This window comes from Salvia hispanica, chromosome 5 (assembly GCF_029641045.1).
Source record: "Salvia hispanica isolate PSC_SH4W2 chromosome 5, Shi_PSC_v1, whole genome shotgun sequence".
Lineage (NCBI taxonomy): Eukaryota > Viridiplantae > Streptophyta > Magnoliopsida > Lamiales > Lamiaceae > Salvia > Salvia hispanica.
In genome coordinates, this window is record NC_142696.1 from 28,380,968 (window position 1) to 28,400,915 (window position 19,948).

Consider the following 19,948-nt stretch of genomic DNA (forward strand, 5'->3'; position numbering starts at 1 on the left):
CAAAAAGTGAATATTTTGGGTCAAATTCGTATTTTCGTCGTATGTTTAGGACCAAAATTGACTTTTACTATTTTTTATATATTACTATGAGAGATAGTAATTTATTTCAGAAAAAAAATTCTTTTATAGGATAAAGTAAAAAGAAGTGACAGCTCATTGAAGAGCTCACTTTTTTGGTGCTAATGATGGTTAGTGAAAGCGTGTTCTTAAAAATACTGAAGAAAACCTTCGGTCCAAGAAATCCGCTAGACACTGGGTCTAGGAACTCAGAGAACCTTGAGCTACCTGTCGTCGGGCACACAATCACTTCCTTAACTTCCTCTTCAAAAACCCTCAACCCGTTTAGCAAAAAAAAAAAACTAGTACGTGGAAGTAGGGATCGATTCCACAGAGATGAATGCGCAAGTAAACATGTTCAAAGACTTGGGGACTATTTTTGTGTTGGTTGTTGCCACGCAATTTTTGGGTTGAGTTTTTTTTATATCCTAGACTTGGTAATTGAAATATGCTACTCTAACAACTAGATCTAGGCAGAAACTTAAAAACATGCATAAAAACCGGAATAAGCGAGACAATTACTAGATCGAAAGAACTATTTCCTAAATTAACCTAGGCCTGGGAAAACAACTGAAGGTGGGGACCATTTTCTGAAAAAGGTAAAGTACGGTTGAAAAGCTGCAAAATAACTAACTAAAGGTCTAACTAACAGCGACATCATCTTCTCCAACATTTGGCATGAAACAACCAGTAAAAACAGAGCGAAAACGTAAATCAAACGAAGCAGACGGAATTTAAAGCAACAAACCGAAGAACAGTTAAAACTAAAGCAGATCTACGGCTACTAGACGAAGCAAAGTAAAAACGAAGCAGAAAATCAAAGATCCATGCACAACTCAGTTCCCCTGTTCAGATCCACACTTCGGATGCTAAATCCACTCCGGATCCAAGCATCCGAGACAAACTCCGATCAAAATCATCTCCACAACTGCAGATTCACCGATTCACCACAGATTAACAACAACAACCACAGATCAACTCAGATTTTCCAGTCAAGTACACAAAACATCCAAAGTAGAGAATAACAATCAACCTCCGAAACAAAACTTTAAAACATAGAATCAACGTAAATCAACAAAAAATCAACACCATCGTGACGTAAAATAAAATTCATAGATAAACGATAAGTAGCAAACGAGCAATCGACTTCGAAAACGGTGAAGTTCGACGGAAATCAAAACGCAAAAGCTGAAAAGTAAACAATTGTATCTTCGTCCTTCTTGAGGACGGTGTTGCAACAGAATTTCCCAAAGATGAACCTCTAAACTACCCCAGAATCCCCGTTTTTTCCAAGTGTGTGTGTGTGAGTGTGAGTGTGTGAGCTGAGAGCTAAATCATGTCTATATTGTGTGTTGCATGCTCCTCTTTATATAAGCGTGGAAGTGGGTCCAGCAGAGACTCTTTTGTGTGAATAGTATTCTTTGCCCTCAGCTTTGGACTCCCTTCGTCTAGCCATTTTCTTCCTTGATTCTGCTCACTTTTCGTCTCCTTCCTTCGCTGGTCCACTGCCTTCAGTTCTTCCTGGACCTAGCGAATTCCTCCACACACCTGGCTTAAAAATTGTGTTAGACCCAGTAATTGGTGATTTTTAATCACATAAGCGATGCATGAAATTAGCCTTATCACTCATTCAAGTGGTATGAATTTGAATTAAAACACACTCCTTACGTCCTATAAGAATAGATATTTTGGGACGAATGAATTTTAATTCCCAATTGGTAAATTATGAAAAAAATTATAAGAAAAAGTAATTTGAGTATTGTTAGCGGAGCAGATATCTTATCTCATTATAAAAAAAAGTTTAGCAAAAATAGAAATGGATTTTGGATTACATTGAAGTGATGTTTTGACACAGAGAAGTGTCGAGCTCAAATTGATGCTTGATAACGCTACAAATCTAATGGGGAGGGGAGGCTACGACAAAAATAAATCATATTTGCCATTTTAGAATGTCCTTAAAAATAGACCAATTCTATTTATGGAAACTTTTTTCTCTCTAATAAGTTGGCTCTCATTCTTCAATAATAATAGTTCAATCACTTTTTGTTTTATCTCTCTTACTATATCAATTGTTCGTTAAAACTCGTGTTGTTTCAAATATTATCTAGTACTCCCCCCATCCCGGTTAAAATGACACATTCTTTAGCCGGCACGAGATTTTAGGAGTTATTAATTAATGTGTTTAATTGGAGAGAGAAAAGATGGTGAAAGTATCAAAATAGAAAGAGAAAGAAAGATGAATGTTTTAATAGGGGTGAGAAAAAATGGTTGAGTATATTAATTGGATAGAGAAAGTTTCCAAAAAAGGAAATGTGTCATCTTAATTGGAACAAACTAAAAAGAAAAATGTGTCATCTTAAATAGGACGGACGGAAGTAAGAATTGTTTAGGAACAGAGGAAGTAATGCATACGGAACAAACAGAAATGATGAGAAGGATGATTCGTTTACTATTTCTATCTAATGGATTGTATATGAGTCGTTATCAAAATAGGTAAGGTCTACTATTGACCCAATCCAAGACCTTATATAAATATCATTCTCGTCGTTTTTGCACATTTAGTGTTGTTTTATAATTAGTATAATTTTATTAAAAAAGATTATTAACATTTTTAATTATATAAAATTGATAAAAATCAAAGCTCATTTTTGTTTCATTTTCTCTATAACTTCAAAGAAATGAATGAAAATAACAAACTCGAACAAATCAATCCTTGATTTTTATGATTTGTTAAAAATTAAAAATATTAAAATATTTTTTAAAGAATAAACTAAAAAATAAAATAAATAACGTTAAATATACATCTAACAAGAATGATGTTTATATAAGGTATGTATCATCATTCTATTATTTCTCTCCAATTCAATATGTCCATAGCTGAATATCTATTTTTGATTGTTTTTCAACATGTTCAAGCTAAAGCTATTCAAGATAAACTAAGAGAAATGGAGTGTGAGAGACTTCTAATACAAGTATCAAAGCAGTACTAGATTATAAAACAAGATAAATGTATATAACTAGAGAATAGGTAGATTACAAATATAACAAAATTATTATTACGACAGTATGGGGTTTACAATACAAATAATCTCTACGGCAAGTTTATTTGCTATTGTAATTGGGAAAGACTATAAGATCAAGCAAAGTATGAAGATGAAGAAGATGTATCAGCAAGGACCTGCAAAATTCCATAATTAAATTTGTCAATTAGGATCCATTTTCCACTCAAGAGTCATCAAAAGGTAGATTTATTGTACCTCTAGTTGCTCTTCGGTAAATGAATCTTTATGTACATTCCAAGTGTCTGCATGGGTACGTCGGAATTCAGCAACCGCTTTCGTAACGGTGGATTTCAAAGGCGATGGCTCTGACACAAAACGGGCCAGCAGAGTAACATGCTCCGGCAACCAACTGGAACATTTGCATTTCAAGTATCAGCAAAACCCCTACTAATTTACATGTATAAAAGGACAGAGTAACAACAATCTTAAGTTGATCGTGCCATCGTGGAAAAATTCGTTCATGTGCAGCTATTATGTAGTATATAATTCCCTAATAGTGTGTTTGTTTCATGATATTGAATTCCACAACCCAATCCAAGATGGATAATCACGTAATATTTAGTCATAGCAAACCCCTCCAAATAAAATAGTCTCACAACTTAATCCTAGATTGTATCTTGGTATTATTTTATATAGCAAACCGAACACCACCTAAGTTGCTCATATAATTTAACATGTGTGAATAATCTTCATGTGTATCTGATTTGATGCGATGCTATTCCGGTTTTGATAGTAGTGCGCTATTATACTCAAACGGAAACAAAAGAAGAAAGTCATGAGTTCGCATTTCTGTTTGGTTTTAATGGTTTTTGAACTTCTATCTTTAAGAACCAAAACAAAAGTTCAAAACATAAAAAATCTCAAGAGCATCACCATCCCAGAAACAACCAAAACCAGGATTAGATTGGCCTGCTCATATTAATCTTTCCAGAGGGACTCGTGAAAACCTCCTTCAACTACCACATACTTCCCTAGCTGTGAATGCATTCACAAGATTAAACCTAAGTTCTTTGTATTATTGTTGACTAGAAACAAGGATATACCAAAACATCTAGGTATGGTGACTATTAATGACCATCATTTACGTTTTAGCCAGAACTATGCATATATACAACTAGTTCCCAAAATAGAATCTTAGGCAGTTCAGATGTAGAACTCACCTTGGAATATCATAGGGAACTGACAGTACACATGCTGCCAAAGCAAGTATTGAACCATGTACGGACGCAATGGGCAATGCAGAAACCGTGCCCCTGAAATATCAAATTGATAAGTTACACCAAAAAGTATATACACACACAAAATGTGTTGATATTGATATAGCAGAAGATACTTATTTCAATATTTGCCTATTTGGAGAGCACCGTCCATAAAGAACTTAAGTAGTACTTCCTCCGTCCCTCACTAAGTGAGGCATTTCTTTTCAGCACGGGATTTAATATAATGGGGTTTTGTTAGTTAAGTGGGGGGAATAAAGTAAAAGAGAGTGCCGAAAAAGGAAATGAGTCATAGCTTGGAACATCCTAAAAAGGAATATGCATCACTTAACAAGGGACAGGAGTATATCAATAGTCAACTTACCCATAATGGAACAAGGTTGAGGAGGAATACATTTTAAAGTTGATTATTTGAAGAAAGTTTCTGTCAAAATGACATACGCGTAAAACTCTCTACCTCAGAATCAGTTGTTAGATATTGAAGTTGACACATTGCTATAATAATCTTTGGATTAGATGGGGGAAAGGAGAGCAGAAGAAGAGGATTAAATGTACTTGAGATCTTTTGTAATTGGACTAATCTTCAGAAAGGCACCATACTTAAATGCTTGCTAAGTTGAAACATTTCTTAGGCGGCATGGGATTTTAGGAGTTCTTGGTTAATGTTGAGAAAAGGTGGGTAAAAGTATTAAATGAAGAGAGAAAGAGAGTTGAATATTTTTACTGGAGAGAAAAAAGTGGTTGGGTGTATTAATTGGAGAGAGAAAGTTACGTCATTGTTACCAAAAAGGAAAGTGTCTCATCTTAGCTAGGACGGAGGGAGTACAAGCTAATGACTGGTCACTGGAGGGGGATAGCAATAAACTGAAAGTCTACACGAGGGTTCAGTTCTAAGCAACTGTTTAAAGCAGTTTAGAACCTTTGGGCTTAGCAATATAGTCAAGTGGATATAAAACCTGAAAAGATGCCAGAAAGAATAAAAAAGTACATACAACAATGAAATAGGATAAGAAAAAGCCAGAACAATTGGAAGACGAAGCCTCTCAAGTTGCTGTCTATTGCAAGTTATGCAAAAATAATTTCTATAATGAAATTTCATTACGCGTAGCTGAGAAGAAGTTTCTAGACATGTCTCATTACATAGACAACTACTCCATATAATATAATGAGGGAAGCAGAAGATATGTGAAAATCTCAAGCAATAAACTACCTTTGTTTCCTTTTCTTCAGTACAGCATCAGCTTGCTCATAAGCTCTCTTGCGAAAATCTTCAACTAAGTCGACATCCCCTCCCTTCATCAATCCTGCTAAAACAGCAGCAGCATGCTCTCTTACCTGAATAAAAGAATTACGAAAGATCAATTTTTCCAGTAACCATCTTACGGAAGAGGATGCATTTTATATCCTTGGACAGCCAAAAAAGAACTGTATTGCTCATTGACTCCTTGCCTCAAGTTGACTGTCTGTTAGGAGCTTTTCCACAGCTTGCCAGATTTGTTGTTTATCCGTGTTTGAGAGAATAAAAGCATGTCTGCAAGAAGATGGAAAAAAACTGAGTCATACTGTTCGATGAAAAAGTTAATACAGCCTCCCAATGATATTAAGAATGAGAAAACCAGATAATGATATCCTACATAATTCAGAGAGCAATATCAGACAGAAGATTCTTTTCTTTAGAGATACTAGGAAAGACATACAATTTTGGCCGCACGGGGACCACCTACTGAAATGCATAAATAAATTAACTAAATAGGTGAAGAAAATGCCAAACTTCCTTGGGGTGAATTCAAGTAATGTTCATAGATGACGGGAACATAAAATATATAAAGACAATACTCCCTCCGTCCCAAGAAAGTTGAGTCGTACTCCATTTTAGTCCGTCCCAACAAAGTTGAGTCATTTCCTTTTTTAACAAAAGACAAAACATCTAATCACTCTTACTTTTTTCCATCATTTACTTTACTCTCTCTTATCTTTCCTACTTTTTTCATCTCTCCTATTTATTTAATATAAATTCTTAATCTCTATGCCCAAAAGTTTTGTATCAACTTTTTTGGGACGGAGGGAGTACTACATAATGTACATATCCAACCTATAGCATACCTGTACATGAAACTTCTCAAGAAGGTTAGAGTTGCAGATCTAGTTCTCCAATTTGGATCATTAGCTAAAGAAACAATAATAGGCACAGCTTTCCGTAGATGAGGCTCCCCAAACACCCTCCATTTTAGTAATTCAAAAGCCGCCTTGGCTAGATTTGACAGATCTTTGTTTGATGTTTCCTTCAAGAAAAAAGATCCACGGAGTATAAAGAGCATGAAGCACATGAAATCATAGACACATTTAATTGAAAGAAAGAACTAGTTTCCATAAATTTTACTTGATTATAATACTAAATACTAGTACTCTATAATAGTAAAGCAGTAATATGTATATAGCAGGTGCTATAGTCATAATTAAGTTATTACGTGAGAAAAATATTATACATTTGAAGACGGAAACCCAGCCAGCTCAATTGCTCCCAGTTGAATTAATTCTTTAGATACACAGACTCAAAAAATGCAATAGTCCTAATCAAGTCAACATAATTAAGTTTCGAGAATACTAAACTGGGTTAATATTATAAAGTTCTAGTGGTGAAGGCACATAGCTTAGGCTATTCAAATCAGTTAACTGCCTTGAATTGCAATGTCAAAAGGAAAAACTCTTCATAAGGAACATCCATGTCTCTTCAAGGCTATAAACAACTCTAGAAAAACAAAAGAACTAAGAATTTTCTGGCTGCTTGTATTATTCCATTAGGTTTTTCAGTTTCGGCCATAAGCCAACAGTGCTGGACCAAGTCAAGGCTAGTTCTTTAACTCATGAAAAGAGATGCTACAATAATTAATATATGAACATAACAGAGACAAAAGCAACTGCAAGTGCTTTTTTTTGTTCAATCAATTTAATGTCAGGCTATCAATGTGGACCAGACCCATAGAAGCATAAAACTCACAGAGATTTACCTGTAAAGATATCACTGGATATAGAAGTTCCACTATAACATCCAACAAAGCTGAAGACCTTCCAGACTTCAAGGATGATATCATAAAATGAAACAACTGCACATAGAGAAAGCTTGAATCAATTGCTCCCATAACCAACATGGGAAGAAAAGGAAGGATTTACTTTATCCAAGAATCAGACAAGTGTGTAAGCAAAAAGATACCGTTTCCATCCATCTAATATCGTCTTTCGAATCCTCACTAGACAGCCCGTTTTCTGTTATTGGCTTTGTTGGAATTTCTAAACTTTCTGATGCACTAATACTCTGTATCTTAATTACCAATTCCGAAGCTCGTTTCACCAAATAGTGATCCCAGCTTCCTGTGGTGCTCATGTCTGAAGTACTGGCTCCCACTTCTTGCAAGTGACCACTGCCACAGGTCGGACAAAGTCGAAGGTTTGAACATAATACAGAAAGTGTAACACCAATTGCTTCCCTCACCTGTTAAATAAATAGTCAATTACATGAAGGATACACCCAGAAACCAGTCATGAATTGGTAAAATACAATACAAAGTACGAATTCAAATTACAGGAAGCAGTCACATTCAGTAACCAGTCAATACACAGCTACCAAATGGTGATCCCAGAAGAGTTTGGAAATACAAGCAACCCATGATAATTATTACAAAATCTGCTTACAAAAGTATTAAGATATCTGGTTTCTGGCAGTTGTATTCCAACAAGAAATAATCCGATTTGTTCAAAACTTTTTGTCCCCAACCCAGAAAAGTAAATTCTCCCTCCGTCCACGAAATAGTCTCATTTTGCAATTTTGGTATGTCCACGAAAAATAGTCCCATTCCAAAAATTGAACCTTTCTCTCATACTTTACCCACTTTTTTCTCCTTCTCTCTCTTAATTTACCAATTTCTCATTAAAACCCATGCCGTCCAACAATGAGCCTATTTTTCTCGCGAACGGAGGGAGTAGAACAAAAGACCCTGTAGGGAAGGGCGTAGAGAAACAGAAAACAAATGAAGAGGTAAAACATGTTCTTAACACTTATCTATAATTTGGTCCTGCATCAATGCAGACACTGAAAACTGAGAAAAATTGATTGAATATTCCACTTGGTATGGAAACTGATTACAGAAACAACAAAATTCAGAGAGCTGCAGCTCATAAATCCCAATTGTGTCGAACTTTACATTTTTGGAATGGAATAGGATCAAGATCAAACCTTATTCCATGGTATTCACATGAGATTCACCCTTAGTACTGGCCCACTAATATAAGCCATAATTAAAAACAGGGAGGCAAATAATGATATATCATACTCTTTCTCTAAAGCACATGTATGGAAATAAAGTCACTAACCTGCGCCGATGAGAGGCTCATGTTGCTCAATAATTCTTTCAGAAGACCATGATGAAACAACGATTCTGCTTCAGACATTCTTGGAGGAGATACTTCTATAAGGGCAGCTGAAAGAAAAGTATAGCGCTTGGCAACCACAGAAGTAGTCACTGTTTCTGGTAAAGGCTTCATCAAGCAATCAATTATTTTCTCTCTTAGAAAAGGAGCCTTAGTTCCAGATTTCCCCTTCCCAGTGACAGCATAACGTATACTTGCAACCCATTCCGGAATAGATTCCACTGATGGAGCATGAATAATGTTCTGTAACTGGACAACCAACCAGCTATCCCATGCTTCTGAAATCCCATGGACATCTGAATGCAGCACTCCAGCTAATGCTTCAGCAGCAACACATTGTTTTGACCTCTCCTTAGCAACCACAAACTCCTCTAGTGCATTTCTCAGAGCCAGCAAAACTGGCATACCACATTCTTGAATTAGTCTTTTAAAGATCCGGGCAAAGTTTGAGTAAAAAGTATCACTTCCAAATAAAGATATCCAACTTGGAGTACGAGGCCATGAAGCAGAAAACTCAAAATAGAAACGGGTTATTGATTTGTCTGCAAACGTCTGCATAGAATTTCCATGTCCTCTAGACGCAGTATCTATATCACTGATGATATGAACATGAGACAGACTATTCAAAGTCTCCCTGAAAAAGCTTTCTTCCTGAAAAATACTTGTTAAAGCTTCCCCAATAGATGACTTGGGCTCTTCATATCCGTCATGGGGAGTGTTATCTGCTGACAACTTGTAAGGTGACTCCTTTAAAAGAGTGTTTAGTGCCGAGATTGCTAGAATTCTAGTCTGTGGAAGTTGACTCTTCAGATTCGTCAAAAAATGGCCTAGAAAATAAAGTCTTAGCTGAAAAATTTGCAAGTCGCTCTTGTAAACTGGTATTCGCATAACTGGCAGAAATTCTACTAACAGTTTGTATTATTTAGAAGCAATTACACCTTTTTCAATTAGCGTAACAGGGTTAGTGACGTACCAGCAATTTGACCGATAACCTTTGCGGATACATTTGGATCATTTCTGGATGCTGTAGCCAGCAGCAGCAGAATTCTATTAGCCATTAGATTATACCTAAAAAAGAGGCCACATGGGTATCATTAAATTTGATTTAGTAAAGATTGATGCAATAATAGTCCTACAAGAAGCAATAAATGTCCCATACCGCCAATGCAAATTAGTGCTATCAAAACTCATAGAACCAATTACAGCAACCAAATCAGCAAATTCAGTTCCATCAGCATGATTCGCTCCACGAAAAATGCTTCTTGATAATCCAGCAAAATGGATATTATACTTGACAAAAAGCTGTAGACATATCATAACAAAAAAACAATTACGGAATATCCAGGTGTTATGTACCGGAATTTGACAACCCGATGGTAAATGACACGCTGCAACTGTATCATCTAGCTAACCTCAGTAATTGCTTTCTGAGCCTTTTGGGATTCATTATGGGAGCTTCAAAACACATACACGAAAATAGCATATAAGCCACACTTATGGTCTACTCAAAAAACAATCTGGGATAAAAACAATATATAGAAAGCATCGATACCTGTATAAAATTCCAAGAAGGAATGACGACAAAGCCTTCCTGTCCTGGAGTAACGAAAATGTGAAAAGTGTCAAAAGAACTAACAGAACTCTTTTCACAGTATTTTTAACCAAACAATTTTCTGTAGTCATACCGTTGTCAAACGCTTAAGAACAGTTTGGGATGTAAGTACAGCACAAGAACCCAAGACTGCATTTTCAGGCAAGCTGGAGTTTTTAAGATTTTCAGAAAGAGACACCACACACTTTGAAATTGTTGATGGCCATCTTTTCATCAACTTCAAGATACATTTCGCAGCAAGCCTGGGAACAAATACACATACATACTCAAAAATTGCCACAAGAAGGTGAGAACAATGTATTATCTATCCATGCACAAGTAGACATAGATGAAAAGAGTTGCAGAACTCACCTTCGCACAGTTTCATAACTATGTAAACAGAGTTCAAGTAGGTCGTCCATTAGCACTGTAACATGTTCTGATGGAAACATGTTCTTGCTGGTACGGAACAAATGATATGATGACTGTGATGATCTCCAAGTATTATGCATATAAGCTTTGTCTATTAGGGCCCACCTAGGCCTACAACAGAAACCATTCAGCTATTAGGCCTATGATATTTTTGTAAAAACATCGAAGTACATAAATCATGGTATAAGCCCACCTTCGTTTTCCTTTTGAATGTGATGACGTGATAAAATTAATAGGAGGCTCTACTACAGCAGTAGATTCTAGTTTCCAGGCCTGCCTGTGATTAGACCACTCTTCATATTCAGCACTTCCTGTAGGATCATAGAGAAGAGTGAGTACAAAATCAACCACCAACTTAAGTATACAAGTCCTTACAGGGTATTCTCACCATGATTTCCTAATGTATCCATTATACGAATGAGAAGTAGCAATAAAATGCTATCATCGGACTTCTCCTTCAACAAATATCTGTAGAAACATGGTAGTGTGAGTTTAAAGGGACATGAATGTTAAGACATTAAGAGTAGAGGAAAAGATATTTACTTGCAGGTTTCATGGATGACGTTAGCAGCCTTTTGCCGTAACTCTGTGCTGCCAACACATGAGCCTGTTGCCCCAGCAATCAGAAAAGGAGAAGCTCCTGCCTCTTTAACCATCCCATTCTCAGAGGACGGCCTGAAATCAGGTAAACATGATAAAACACCTTGTAATGAAGAGTCAACCCGTAGAAGAGTCACTTTAAAGTGATCTTTCTCGTCTCCTGGGCATTAAAAAGTACAAATAAGTCGGTCAGTATAAAGTAAACAATCTAAAAACAGAACAAAGAAAAGCCCCCATGCAAGATATCTGTTTTTAATATTATATAATAGAGATGTGATCAATTGCTAACTTTTCTTAAATTGCTAACTTGATAACACATCAATGCAGTATCTAAAAAATTTCAACACAAATTTAGTTGATATACTTGTGTCTTTGTGTTGACATCTATTTTTAAAAGTCAAACACAAATGCATAAGCATGTCAACTAAATTTGTGTTGACATACCAGTGTCATCGTGTTGACATTTTTTAGATACTACGTTGATGAGTTAGAAAGTTAGCAAATTAAGAAAAGTTGGTATTATAGCGCACCCCTGTCATAACATATATATATATATATATATATATAGGAGATGGATCATGACAAAACTTATCTTAAAGTCAGAACACAACACTATCAGTTCGCAAATAGACTCAATATCAATACCTGATATGTTTTGTGATGCCAACTATATTAATGTATGAGATATGATTTTCAGTTCTCAAAGTTCTCATTTTCAAAAGGTTCTCCATGGAACCACTGCCTAATAGGTCCTACTAAAATGTAAAAACAACTCCCTCTGTCCCATAAAAATATGGGCACTTACCATTTTCGCTTGTCCCATAAAAATATGAGCATTTTCATTTATGTAAAGTTGTTGCCAACTCATTACTCATACACATCAATTTATTTACAACTTATAAGAGAACTGGATTCATGCATACCTGGGTCGGAATGGATTTTAGATTGGCATATTGTCAGTAGGTCATCTAGAGCAGATTCAAAGTGCAGCTTTAGAAGCTCATTTGCAAAACTGATTTCATCCTCAATGGGGACATGCCACTTTGGCCCCATTATTGGCTTATCTAGTGAAAAATCTTTCATGTCAACCCACTCCTCTAGTGAAGCAGCAGAAGGATGATGCATAATACACCTGAGAAGACATGATATGTAGTCACATCAAAGGAAAGGAAGAGTAAATACATGTAGACATACATATATACGTGCACAAACTGCATAAGGAATGTGAGCTACTTGTTAAGTAAATTATGTGAAAGAGTTAGACATACTTGTACTGATCAATAGGATAATAGTGAACAAGGCTTCCTAAAAGAGAGCGAAGGACATGGTCACCAGCTCCATTAACCTACAAAATAAGTCTCTCCAATTAAATATTGAGAGGATAACTCCTCTAGATTGGGATTAGAGTCATTAGATAATGCATGTATATATTTGTGGATCTGAGATCTCAATACAGGCCCAATACATAACATCTCACTCCATCAATATATATAATTAAAAATTTACTTCCTGCATCATTTCTAATGAAGATCAACAAATCTGAGCATTTGAAGACCTATATAACACCCACCCAAACATTGTAACCTATTTTGATAAATAGGACTTGTCAAGGAAGACAGTCCTGATGAGGATAGCAACGGAGGACCATCTACAATCTATTTTGACAAATGGGACTTGTCGAGGATAATTGACACAGCTTTTTGAAGACCTACTAAACCTAATTTAGTATCTTGTTTTTCTCTAATCCTGAACTCAATGGTTATGTCAATTAATATGTTTATTTCTATCTTGAAAATATTGGTTTATTATGGGACAGCACACTTGTGTTGTGGTGTGGCACAACCAAATATTTGGATAAGCATGCAAATGCAATCCAGTAAACTGAAGCTAAAACAAACCTTCCAAGATGTCGAATCAAATGCAGAACTAAGAACTTCTTTGAATTGCTCTCTGTAAGATAAAAGTGCTGGACCTCCATAACTGATTGCCACTGAGAGTACTTTTAACTGATACTCAATAGCAGTTTCAAGAGCTGGCGATAGAATTGATTTTTCCTAGAAATAATACAATCCCGTGAATAAGGAATTCCAGTAGAACTTAAACCCATCAATGACATTTATAGAATAACAACCTTTTTTGAGGACGACGCATTAGAAGTTGCTCTATTTCTGTAACCTGTTTTGGGTGTCGCTTCCAAAGAAGTGGTAACTGACTCCAAAATTGGTTTGATTAGTTGAACGGTTGCATCTTGTGGATTTGAATGAACACATGCACAGCAAAGTAGTCCGATTTCTGCTATTGCTCCAGGAAGAATACTTGTCGTGACAAACTTGGAAATTTTCTTGAGAGCCTATCGAGATTAATACAAGTTCAGAGCATCTTTTGATAAGGTGAGACCAAGACAATCTAAATAGACTGAAACTAAATATATAGAATCATGTATAGCCCAAGTACCTGCTTGTACAGAGAAGCTGAGAGCCTCCCGAGCAATATTTCTAGCATACAAAAGTAGTATGGCCCCTCCTCCACCAGGAAAGTCCCTGAAGTTGATGGTGTGTGAGTGCCTTCATTCCTGCAGCACCACTGACTACTTATTCTCAAGGTTCACTGATAGAGAGAAACCACCAAACAATGCTAACAAATAATGAAAATGAACTATTTTGACTTTGTTTATAAGAGAAAGAAGGTATAATATATAATATCATCTTACAGTACACTACTAGGTTCCAAGTGTTGGAGAAGAGAAAATAGCCGGCACAAGAACTCATCAAGCCACTCTGAGAAGCAAAATGATGGGAGCAATGACCCTTCAGTTATATCATCATCCACTGTCGACATCTGCAAATGAAAGATTACAAGATAAATACTAAAGTATTACACATAGTTAAACTATAAGGCTTGAGTAAAGAGCCTCACATTAGAGAATATAGAACCAAGCAGTTGCATAGTGGCCAAGGTTTTGGGAGGATCATTGGCATCCATGCCAAGCAGAGCATTCGATAAAGATATCATCAGTAGATCAGCAAATGAATCAGATCCATGGTCCATAGGGAAGGCTGTTAAAGAGGTAAGGAACAGTGGTCTTCCAGCGAATGCTACAGATGCCAAGGCACTCTTCAACTGGTGTGTTGCTGTCATCTGATAGACACACATCAAGTAAATTACAATTAAAGGTAGTCATGAGTAGTAAAGCAGGAAATTCTCATAGCCTCATGTAGGACTTACTGTCTCCAAAGCCATGTGGAACCTAGACGCTAGGAAAGGTAAAACCAAAGATGGCTCAACATATGACAAGATAGATGTTGCAGTTGCTACTGTTTCAGATAGGTGCTCATTTTTGCTATATTGGCCACGATCAATTAACTTCAGTATGGTATTCACAAAATCAACCCTTTCAGACTTCGTCAGGAATAGTCCAGATTGTTTGCTGCTATCTTTGATCCTGGAATAGTACTCTTTCAGAAATTTTGTCATCATAGTTCAGATTAGTCGTTCTGAAGATTTCTTACAGTTGCTCATGTTGCAAGCGCTTCTGGAAGGTATTCACCAAGTGGAACAAAAGGCGCTCCAATGAGTAAGTCCACCGCCCACCATTTGAAGGATGGTAATATCTGAAAAATAACAAAATATATGGTTAATAAAAATAAAATGAAGACTTCAGAATGAAGGAAATGGTCAGACAAATAATAATAAGTAATAATAATAGGAAACAAACTGCTCTAAGAGATTGGCCAATTTCGCAAAGTGCCATTGGGCTGAGCCACCAGGTTTCAATAGATACACCTGCATTGGATCAAGATAAGTCAAACCATAATATTCCATGTGACTTTGGCCTGCTGGTTCAACTGCTAGGAAGATCACAGAAAACTTACTATAGATTTAGCAATGGCCTTTGATTGTGACACAGACCGGTTTGCAAACAAAAATCTCGTGTTTCCAGGAACATCTATAGAAAATGGATAAGATCCAGTACCATTAGCCACAGGAACCTGCACAAACAAACATCACATATACACTTCACACACAGTGAAAGTTCCTTTAATGCGAAAGCTCTCTTTGCATGCTTGACTTGTTCCATAAGTAGATGGCCACAGGAACCATGAATAAGGACTAACATTCATGGACTATGCAGACCATGAGGCATTACCAATCACACGAAGAATAATGTGAGTCAAATAACTCCATGGAAGCAGATGGCATCATATGTAAAGTTTGTAAATTAATAATTAAAAAAATACTGAAATCTGCTACCACCTGCTTACAACGCTATTCAAGTTCAATTTGCATTCTTTAATATATTATGACTTCCCATGTAATTCCTCCGTCCCTTTACTGTTGGGTCATATTCCTGTTTGGGCCATCCCATTACAGTTGGGTCATTTCCTTTTTCAGGCAAAATAAAATACACTAAATCCCTCTTTACTTTATTATCTCACAACTCTCCTATTTTATATTCTCTAGTACTTTATTCTCACTCCAGTTAACTCATTAAATATTTATTTCTTAATCTCTGTGCTCAAAAGAATTGCTCCAACACTAATGAGACGGAGGGAGTACAAAGAAACTTCTACAACATCCTCAATAAATGGGTACAACAGATTCTCAGTATGGAATGATAGAAACCTTGAACGTCATATTTTACAATGTAATTAATAGCTAGAGCACGTAAAGAAGCAGAGTTACCTCAAACATGTTCAAGTAAATATTAAACAGATCTGGGAGAAAACTTTCCCAGTCAATGAACTTATAGTTCTTTATGACTCGAGCAGTGAGAGAGGCCCATTGGCTGTTCCAAAATTGACAATTTGGTATTGAACCCCAATGATCTAAACAATTTTTAATCCATTCACTGCAACAAAGATGAAAGATATTAAATGTACCATCAAAATGAAACCCCATTCATCATATAAAGAAATTACAGAAAAGAAGACTGCCACTCCTTACTCTTGAAAGAAATCCATATTTTCGATGTTAGTAGGGAGAAAAAGTCGGACAAACCCTGCACCCTCAAAAGAAGCATTATGCCATGGGTTCTCCATCAGAGATCTGAAATTGATTTCAACAAAAATGTTGTATATTAAATCAAAATTTGATGCAACAGCTATAAAATGAAGTGAAATAATATTTATAATTAGCAAAGACTGGAATGAAGATATGTTCCCGTGACTCATGAGGAAATCCTATTGATGTATGCTTTTTGAGAAGGTTGGCTGATTCAGATCATTCAGTAAATCAAAGTGATTGGAATATCCATTTTAAAACAGATAATAAGAATTTGGATGTATATGTTGTTATTGCAGTGCAGTTGATAACTATAGTAAAAAATATAAGAGTAAAAAGTTGATGGAAGAAAAGCTTCATAAAAGGGCCAAAACAGTTTTTTCCCAACATCCACGAGTTAAGTTGCTTATAATGCTATCGTTGACGGGAATCACAGGACATAGAAAGTACTTGACTGTTACCAAATGCAACCATCAAACTTAAACTCAATTTGAAGAAAGAAAACGGTAACAATAATTAATAGTATAAAATATGTAAAAGTTTCCTCCAATATTTTATACGCCTAGCTGACTAGTACGGTATTTTAGAAAAGTATCCAAAGCTAGAATTTTAGTAAATAAGAAAGACACCTGAATTCGGACCATATCTGAAAAGCAGAACCTGCTGGGAAAAATCTTCGACAAGATCGAACAAGGGAAGTAACTGTTTCAAAATGTCGTTGTCTGACTCGCCATCCTTCAGGGCCAGTGTTCCTGGATCAGGAATGAACATCTACTGATATGAATATAGAGGAGAAGAACAAGAACTGATACCCAAAGCCACTAGATTATACAACAACTATGGTATATATAATACACAGCTTCACACACCACACCATATAAATGCATAAACAACCGCCGGTTGCTGCAACTCGGTGGTCTTTATTCAACTGCATTCTGCAGAAGGTTTGTCAAAGGGTGCTATAGAACCCAGAACCCTGGGGAATGTTAATGGCCATTACTAACACCATGGCTAGGTCCACATAGAAACAACATAATCTTGGAAAGCCCAAACAAAATGCCAAGCTTACGCAAGGAAACCCCTAGATCACTTTGTAACATATACTTTAAAGTTTAACCCATTGAAAATCAGGTTTAGGAATTATTTAGAAGAAAAGGCACAAAAAAAGTATTGAAGAAACAAGAAAAGTCAGGGTCATGGACCTTACCTTGTAAAGTGTGTGTGAATCAAAATATCATATAGAGGCTTCCACTGAACTTTTAAGGATAACTTTTTCCTGTACTTGTTCAACAATTTCACTAGAATGTTTCCCCATCTAACCTAATTTCAACATGTAATAGAAGAACTCAGAGCATATAAACAAGGCAACTTCATTAGGAACAATATAAACCAAATATGTACCTGTGCATATAGCTTGTTTTCTGATATTTGAAACAGTTGCAATCCAACTTCAACAATGGCAGAAACATCTTCGACCATTAAATCACTTTTAGCCTTCACAAAACTGCACGATAAAAGATAAAGAATAAACCTTAATTACTTACAAACCCATACAAACTACATGTCAGTAATACAAACTACTACATCTGTCCCAAGGTGGATTTTGCAGCAGCTCCAAGTTGAAATGTACACTCAATTAAAATAGCTTTTATTAGTTTTGATTAGAAAGTTTTAGAATGGATAAAATTAAATATACAGACACATAGTTTGTATAGATACATATACAATCATAGTATATATAAATTATAACGAATATTACAATCTGGAGTAGGTAGAGAAGAGATAAGTGAGAGCACAACTGGATTAAGTTTCTTGGAAAAAACCAAGTGGATCTAGGAATTTACCTTTTGTTATTGACTACTCCATTTTCCTTGAGTCTATAGTCTATACTCGAGAGGATGAAATGACAACATGTAAATTATTTGAGTAAAAGTGAAAAACAACCTTGGCTCTAGACATAATACACCTAAACGTTTCCTAAAATGGAAACAACATCATCTCTACTTTTTATCTCTATTACTTTATTCTCTCTTCATCAACTTATAAAACAACATTACATAAAATCATTTTATGCCGAAAACCAAATGTTTCATTTCTAAATTCTAGATATACATGGGTTAACCTCACGCAATTATTTTCCAAAATGCAAAGACTAACACTAAATGGATTACAAACTTCATTTGCTGGACATTTTATTCATCTGAATGGATGATATCACACTGGCAAAAAACAGATACATTCCTCGAAATTAGTTCTAGGTAATCGTACAGCAATTCGGAAATCAGAAGTGGAATTGAGTGAATAAAATTGATTTCAGTAAAATAAATCCACGAACACTAAATCAAAACAAAAGATAAGAGTCGGTAAAGCACTAGTTTACGGAACTTGAAGCTCAAACATAAACAATTGGAAGTGCAAAATGAATTGAGAATCAAACAAAATTAAGAGAATTAAAAGTGGTAAGACTTAACAGGTCAATGACGGAGACCCATTTAAGAGTAGAGTAAACCGATTCGGAATCGTCGGGATTGAAAGACTCCTTAACGGACTTGACGACTCCGGAGAATGCCTCCTTCTCGCGCTTCGTGTCCTCCGCGACGGAGGGCGGAAGCCATGCGTTGTAGAGATGCATAGTGTTGCAGAATCGGATTGCAGAAAGAGGTTAAATCCGTGGCCTGTAGCTGTGTGAATGAAAAGGAAAATGAAATTAGAAGAGAGATTTTGGGGTAATAACGATATTATATAAACGAGTCTTTGTTTAGTGTTTACTTTCTTTTTGGCCAAGAAATAGAGACAGAAATCCCGACTTGCTACCGGAAGTGACGACGGCTATGAATTCCGCTGCAAAAATTAAAATACACGTGTATTCACCAATTTCGGTAAATACTTTTTATTTTCTCTTTGAGTGAGTCAATAAATTACTATCTCATCTACTTGACTACTTCTATTACTTTAATCTTTTCATTTTAAATATTTAATATTCTAAAATTATTTTTTTAAATTCATTGCTTAAAAAAGTGTCTCACTTATCACAAATTGTCTTTCTAAAACTCATGCTTAAAAAAATTCTACTTATATCGTATACTCGCTCCGTCCGCGAATAAGAGTCTCATTCCATTCCAATATAGATTTTAATAAATGTTAAAAAAAGTGGATGGAAAAGATTTAGTGGAATATGGGTCTCACTTATATATATTAGTTTTAAATAATATATGTGAGTGGAATGAGTAGGTGGAATGTTGGATCTCTTTACTATTTATGGTAATTATGAACTGAAACTCCTATTCACGGACGGATCAAAATAGAAAAATGAGACTCTTATTCGCGGACGGAGTATCACTTACCATAGAATGGAGGGGGTAACTTATAAGAGAAAACTATAAATTTAATCCATCAAGTAGTAATATCAAACGTGCTTCTCATTCTTTAAAAATATATCCAGACTTTTAATTTGCTCTATTATTGTAGCTTAGTGTGTTTCTTCGGTTGATTTCATTATCATTTTCTTGACCAATATTGTTATTTTTGGTTAGAATGATATCCCAATTTTTTATTCTTCCTAT

General features: G+C 35.7%; 1 protein-coding gene across 2 annotated transcripts; it reads right to left on the bottom strand.

Annotated features, from left to right (window-relative positions):
• Positions 1-3,024: 3,024 nt before the first annotated feature.
• On the bottom strand, positions 3,025-19,264 carry PA200 (proteasome activating protein 200). 2 transcript variants are annotated; one of them, XM_089058178.1, is made up of 36 exons: positions 19,155-19,264; positions 18,857-19,066; positions 17,787-17,889; positions 17,593-17,705; positions 17,015-17,137; positions 16,329-16,430; positions 16,068-16,233; positions 15,257-15,373; positions 15,100-15,167; positions 14,894-14,995; positions 14,610-14,826; positions 14,301-14,522; positions 14,095-14,222; positions 13,839-13,971; positions 13,516-13,734; positions 13,283-13,438; positions 12,653-12,729; positions 12,308-12,516; positions 11,328-11,544; positions 11,173-11,252; positions 10,978-11,095; positions 10,725-10,895; positions 10,447-10,615; positions 10,314-10,357; positions 10,174-10,216; positions 9,921-10,063; positions 9,735-9,829; positions 8,705-9,588; positions 7,548-7,826; positions 7,345-7,440; positions 6,440-6,618; positions 5,786-5,867; positions 5,547-5,671; positions 4,280-4,372; positions 3,315-3,468; positions 3,025-3,235 (listed from the first exon to the last, which is right to left on the bottom strand). In XM_089058178.1, the coding sequence occupies exons 2-36, from the start codon at positions 19,015-19,017 to the stop codon at positions 3,194-3,196; spliced, it is 5,430 nt and encodes a 1,809-aa protein (XP_088914304.1). In that variant the 5' UTR covers positions 19,018-19,066; positions 19,155-19,264; the 3' UTR covers positions 3,025-3,193. The 2 variants fall into 2 exon arrangements, with proteins under 2 accessions (XP_088914304.1, XP_047940082.1); XM_048084125.2 differs by lacking the exon at positions 19,155-19,264 and having other exon boundaries at positions 13,839-13,956; positions 18,857-19,138.
• Between the last annotated feature and the right edge of the window lie 684 nt (positions 19,265-19,948).

Bases quoted from the DNA above. Each gene is read 5' to 3' on its own strand.
- PA200 (XM_089058178.1), bottom strand. From the start codon at position 19,017: ATGCATCTCTACAACGCATGGCTTCCGCCCTCCGTCGCGGAGGACACG. The intron at 14,523-14,609 runs GTAAGTCCTACA...TGTGTCTATCAG, and splicing joins TCCACATGGCTTTGGAGACA to ATGACAGCAACACACCAGTT. The intron at 10,217-10,313 runs GTATCGATGCTT...TGTGTTTTGAAG, and splicing joins CTTCTTGGAATTTTATACAG to CTCCCATAATGAATCCCAAA.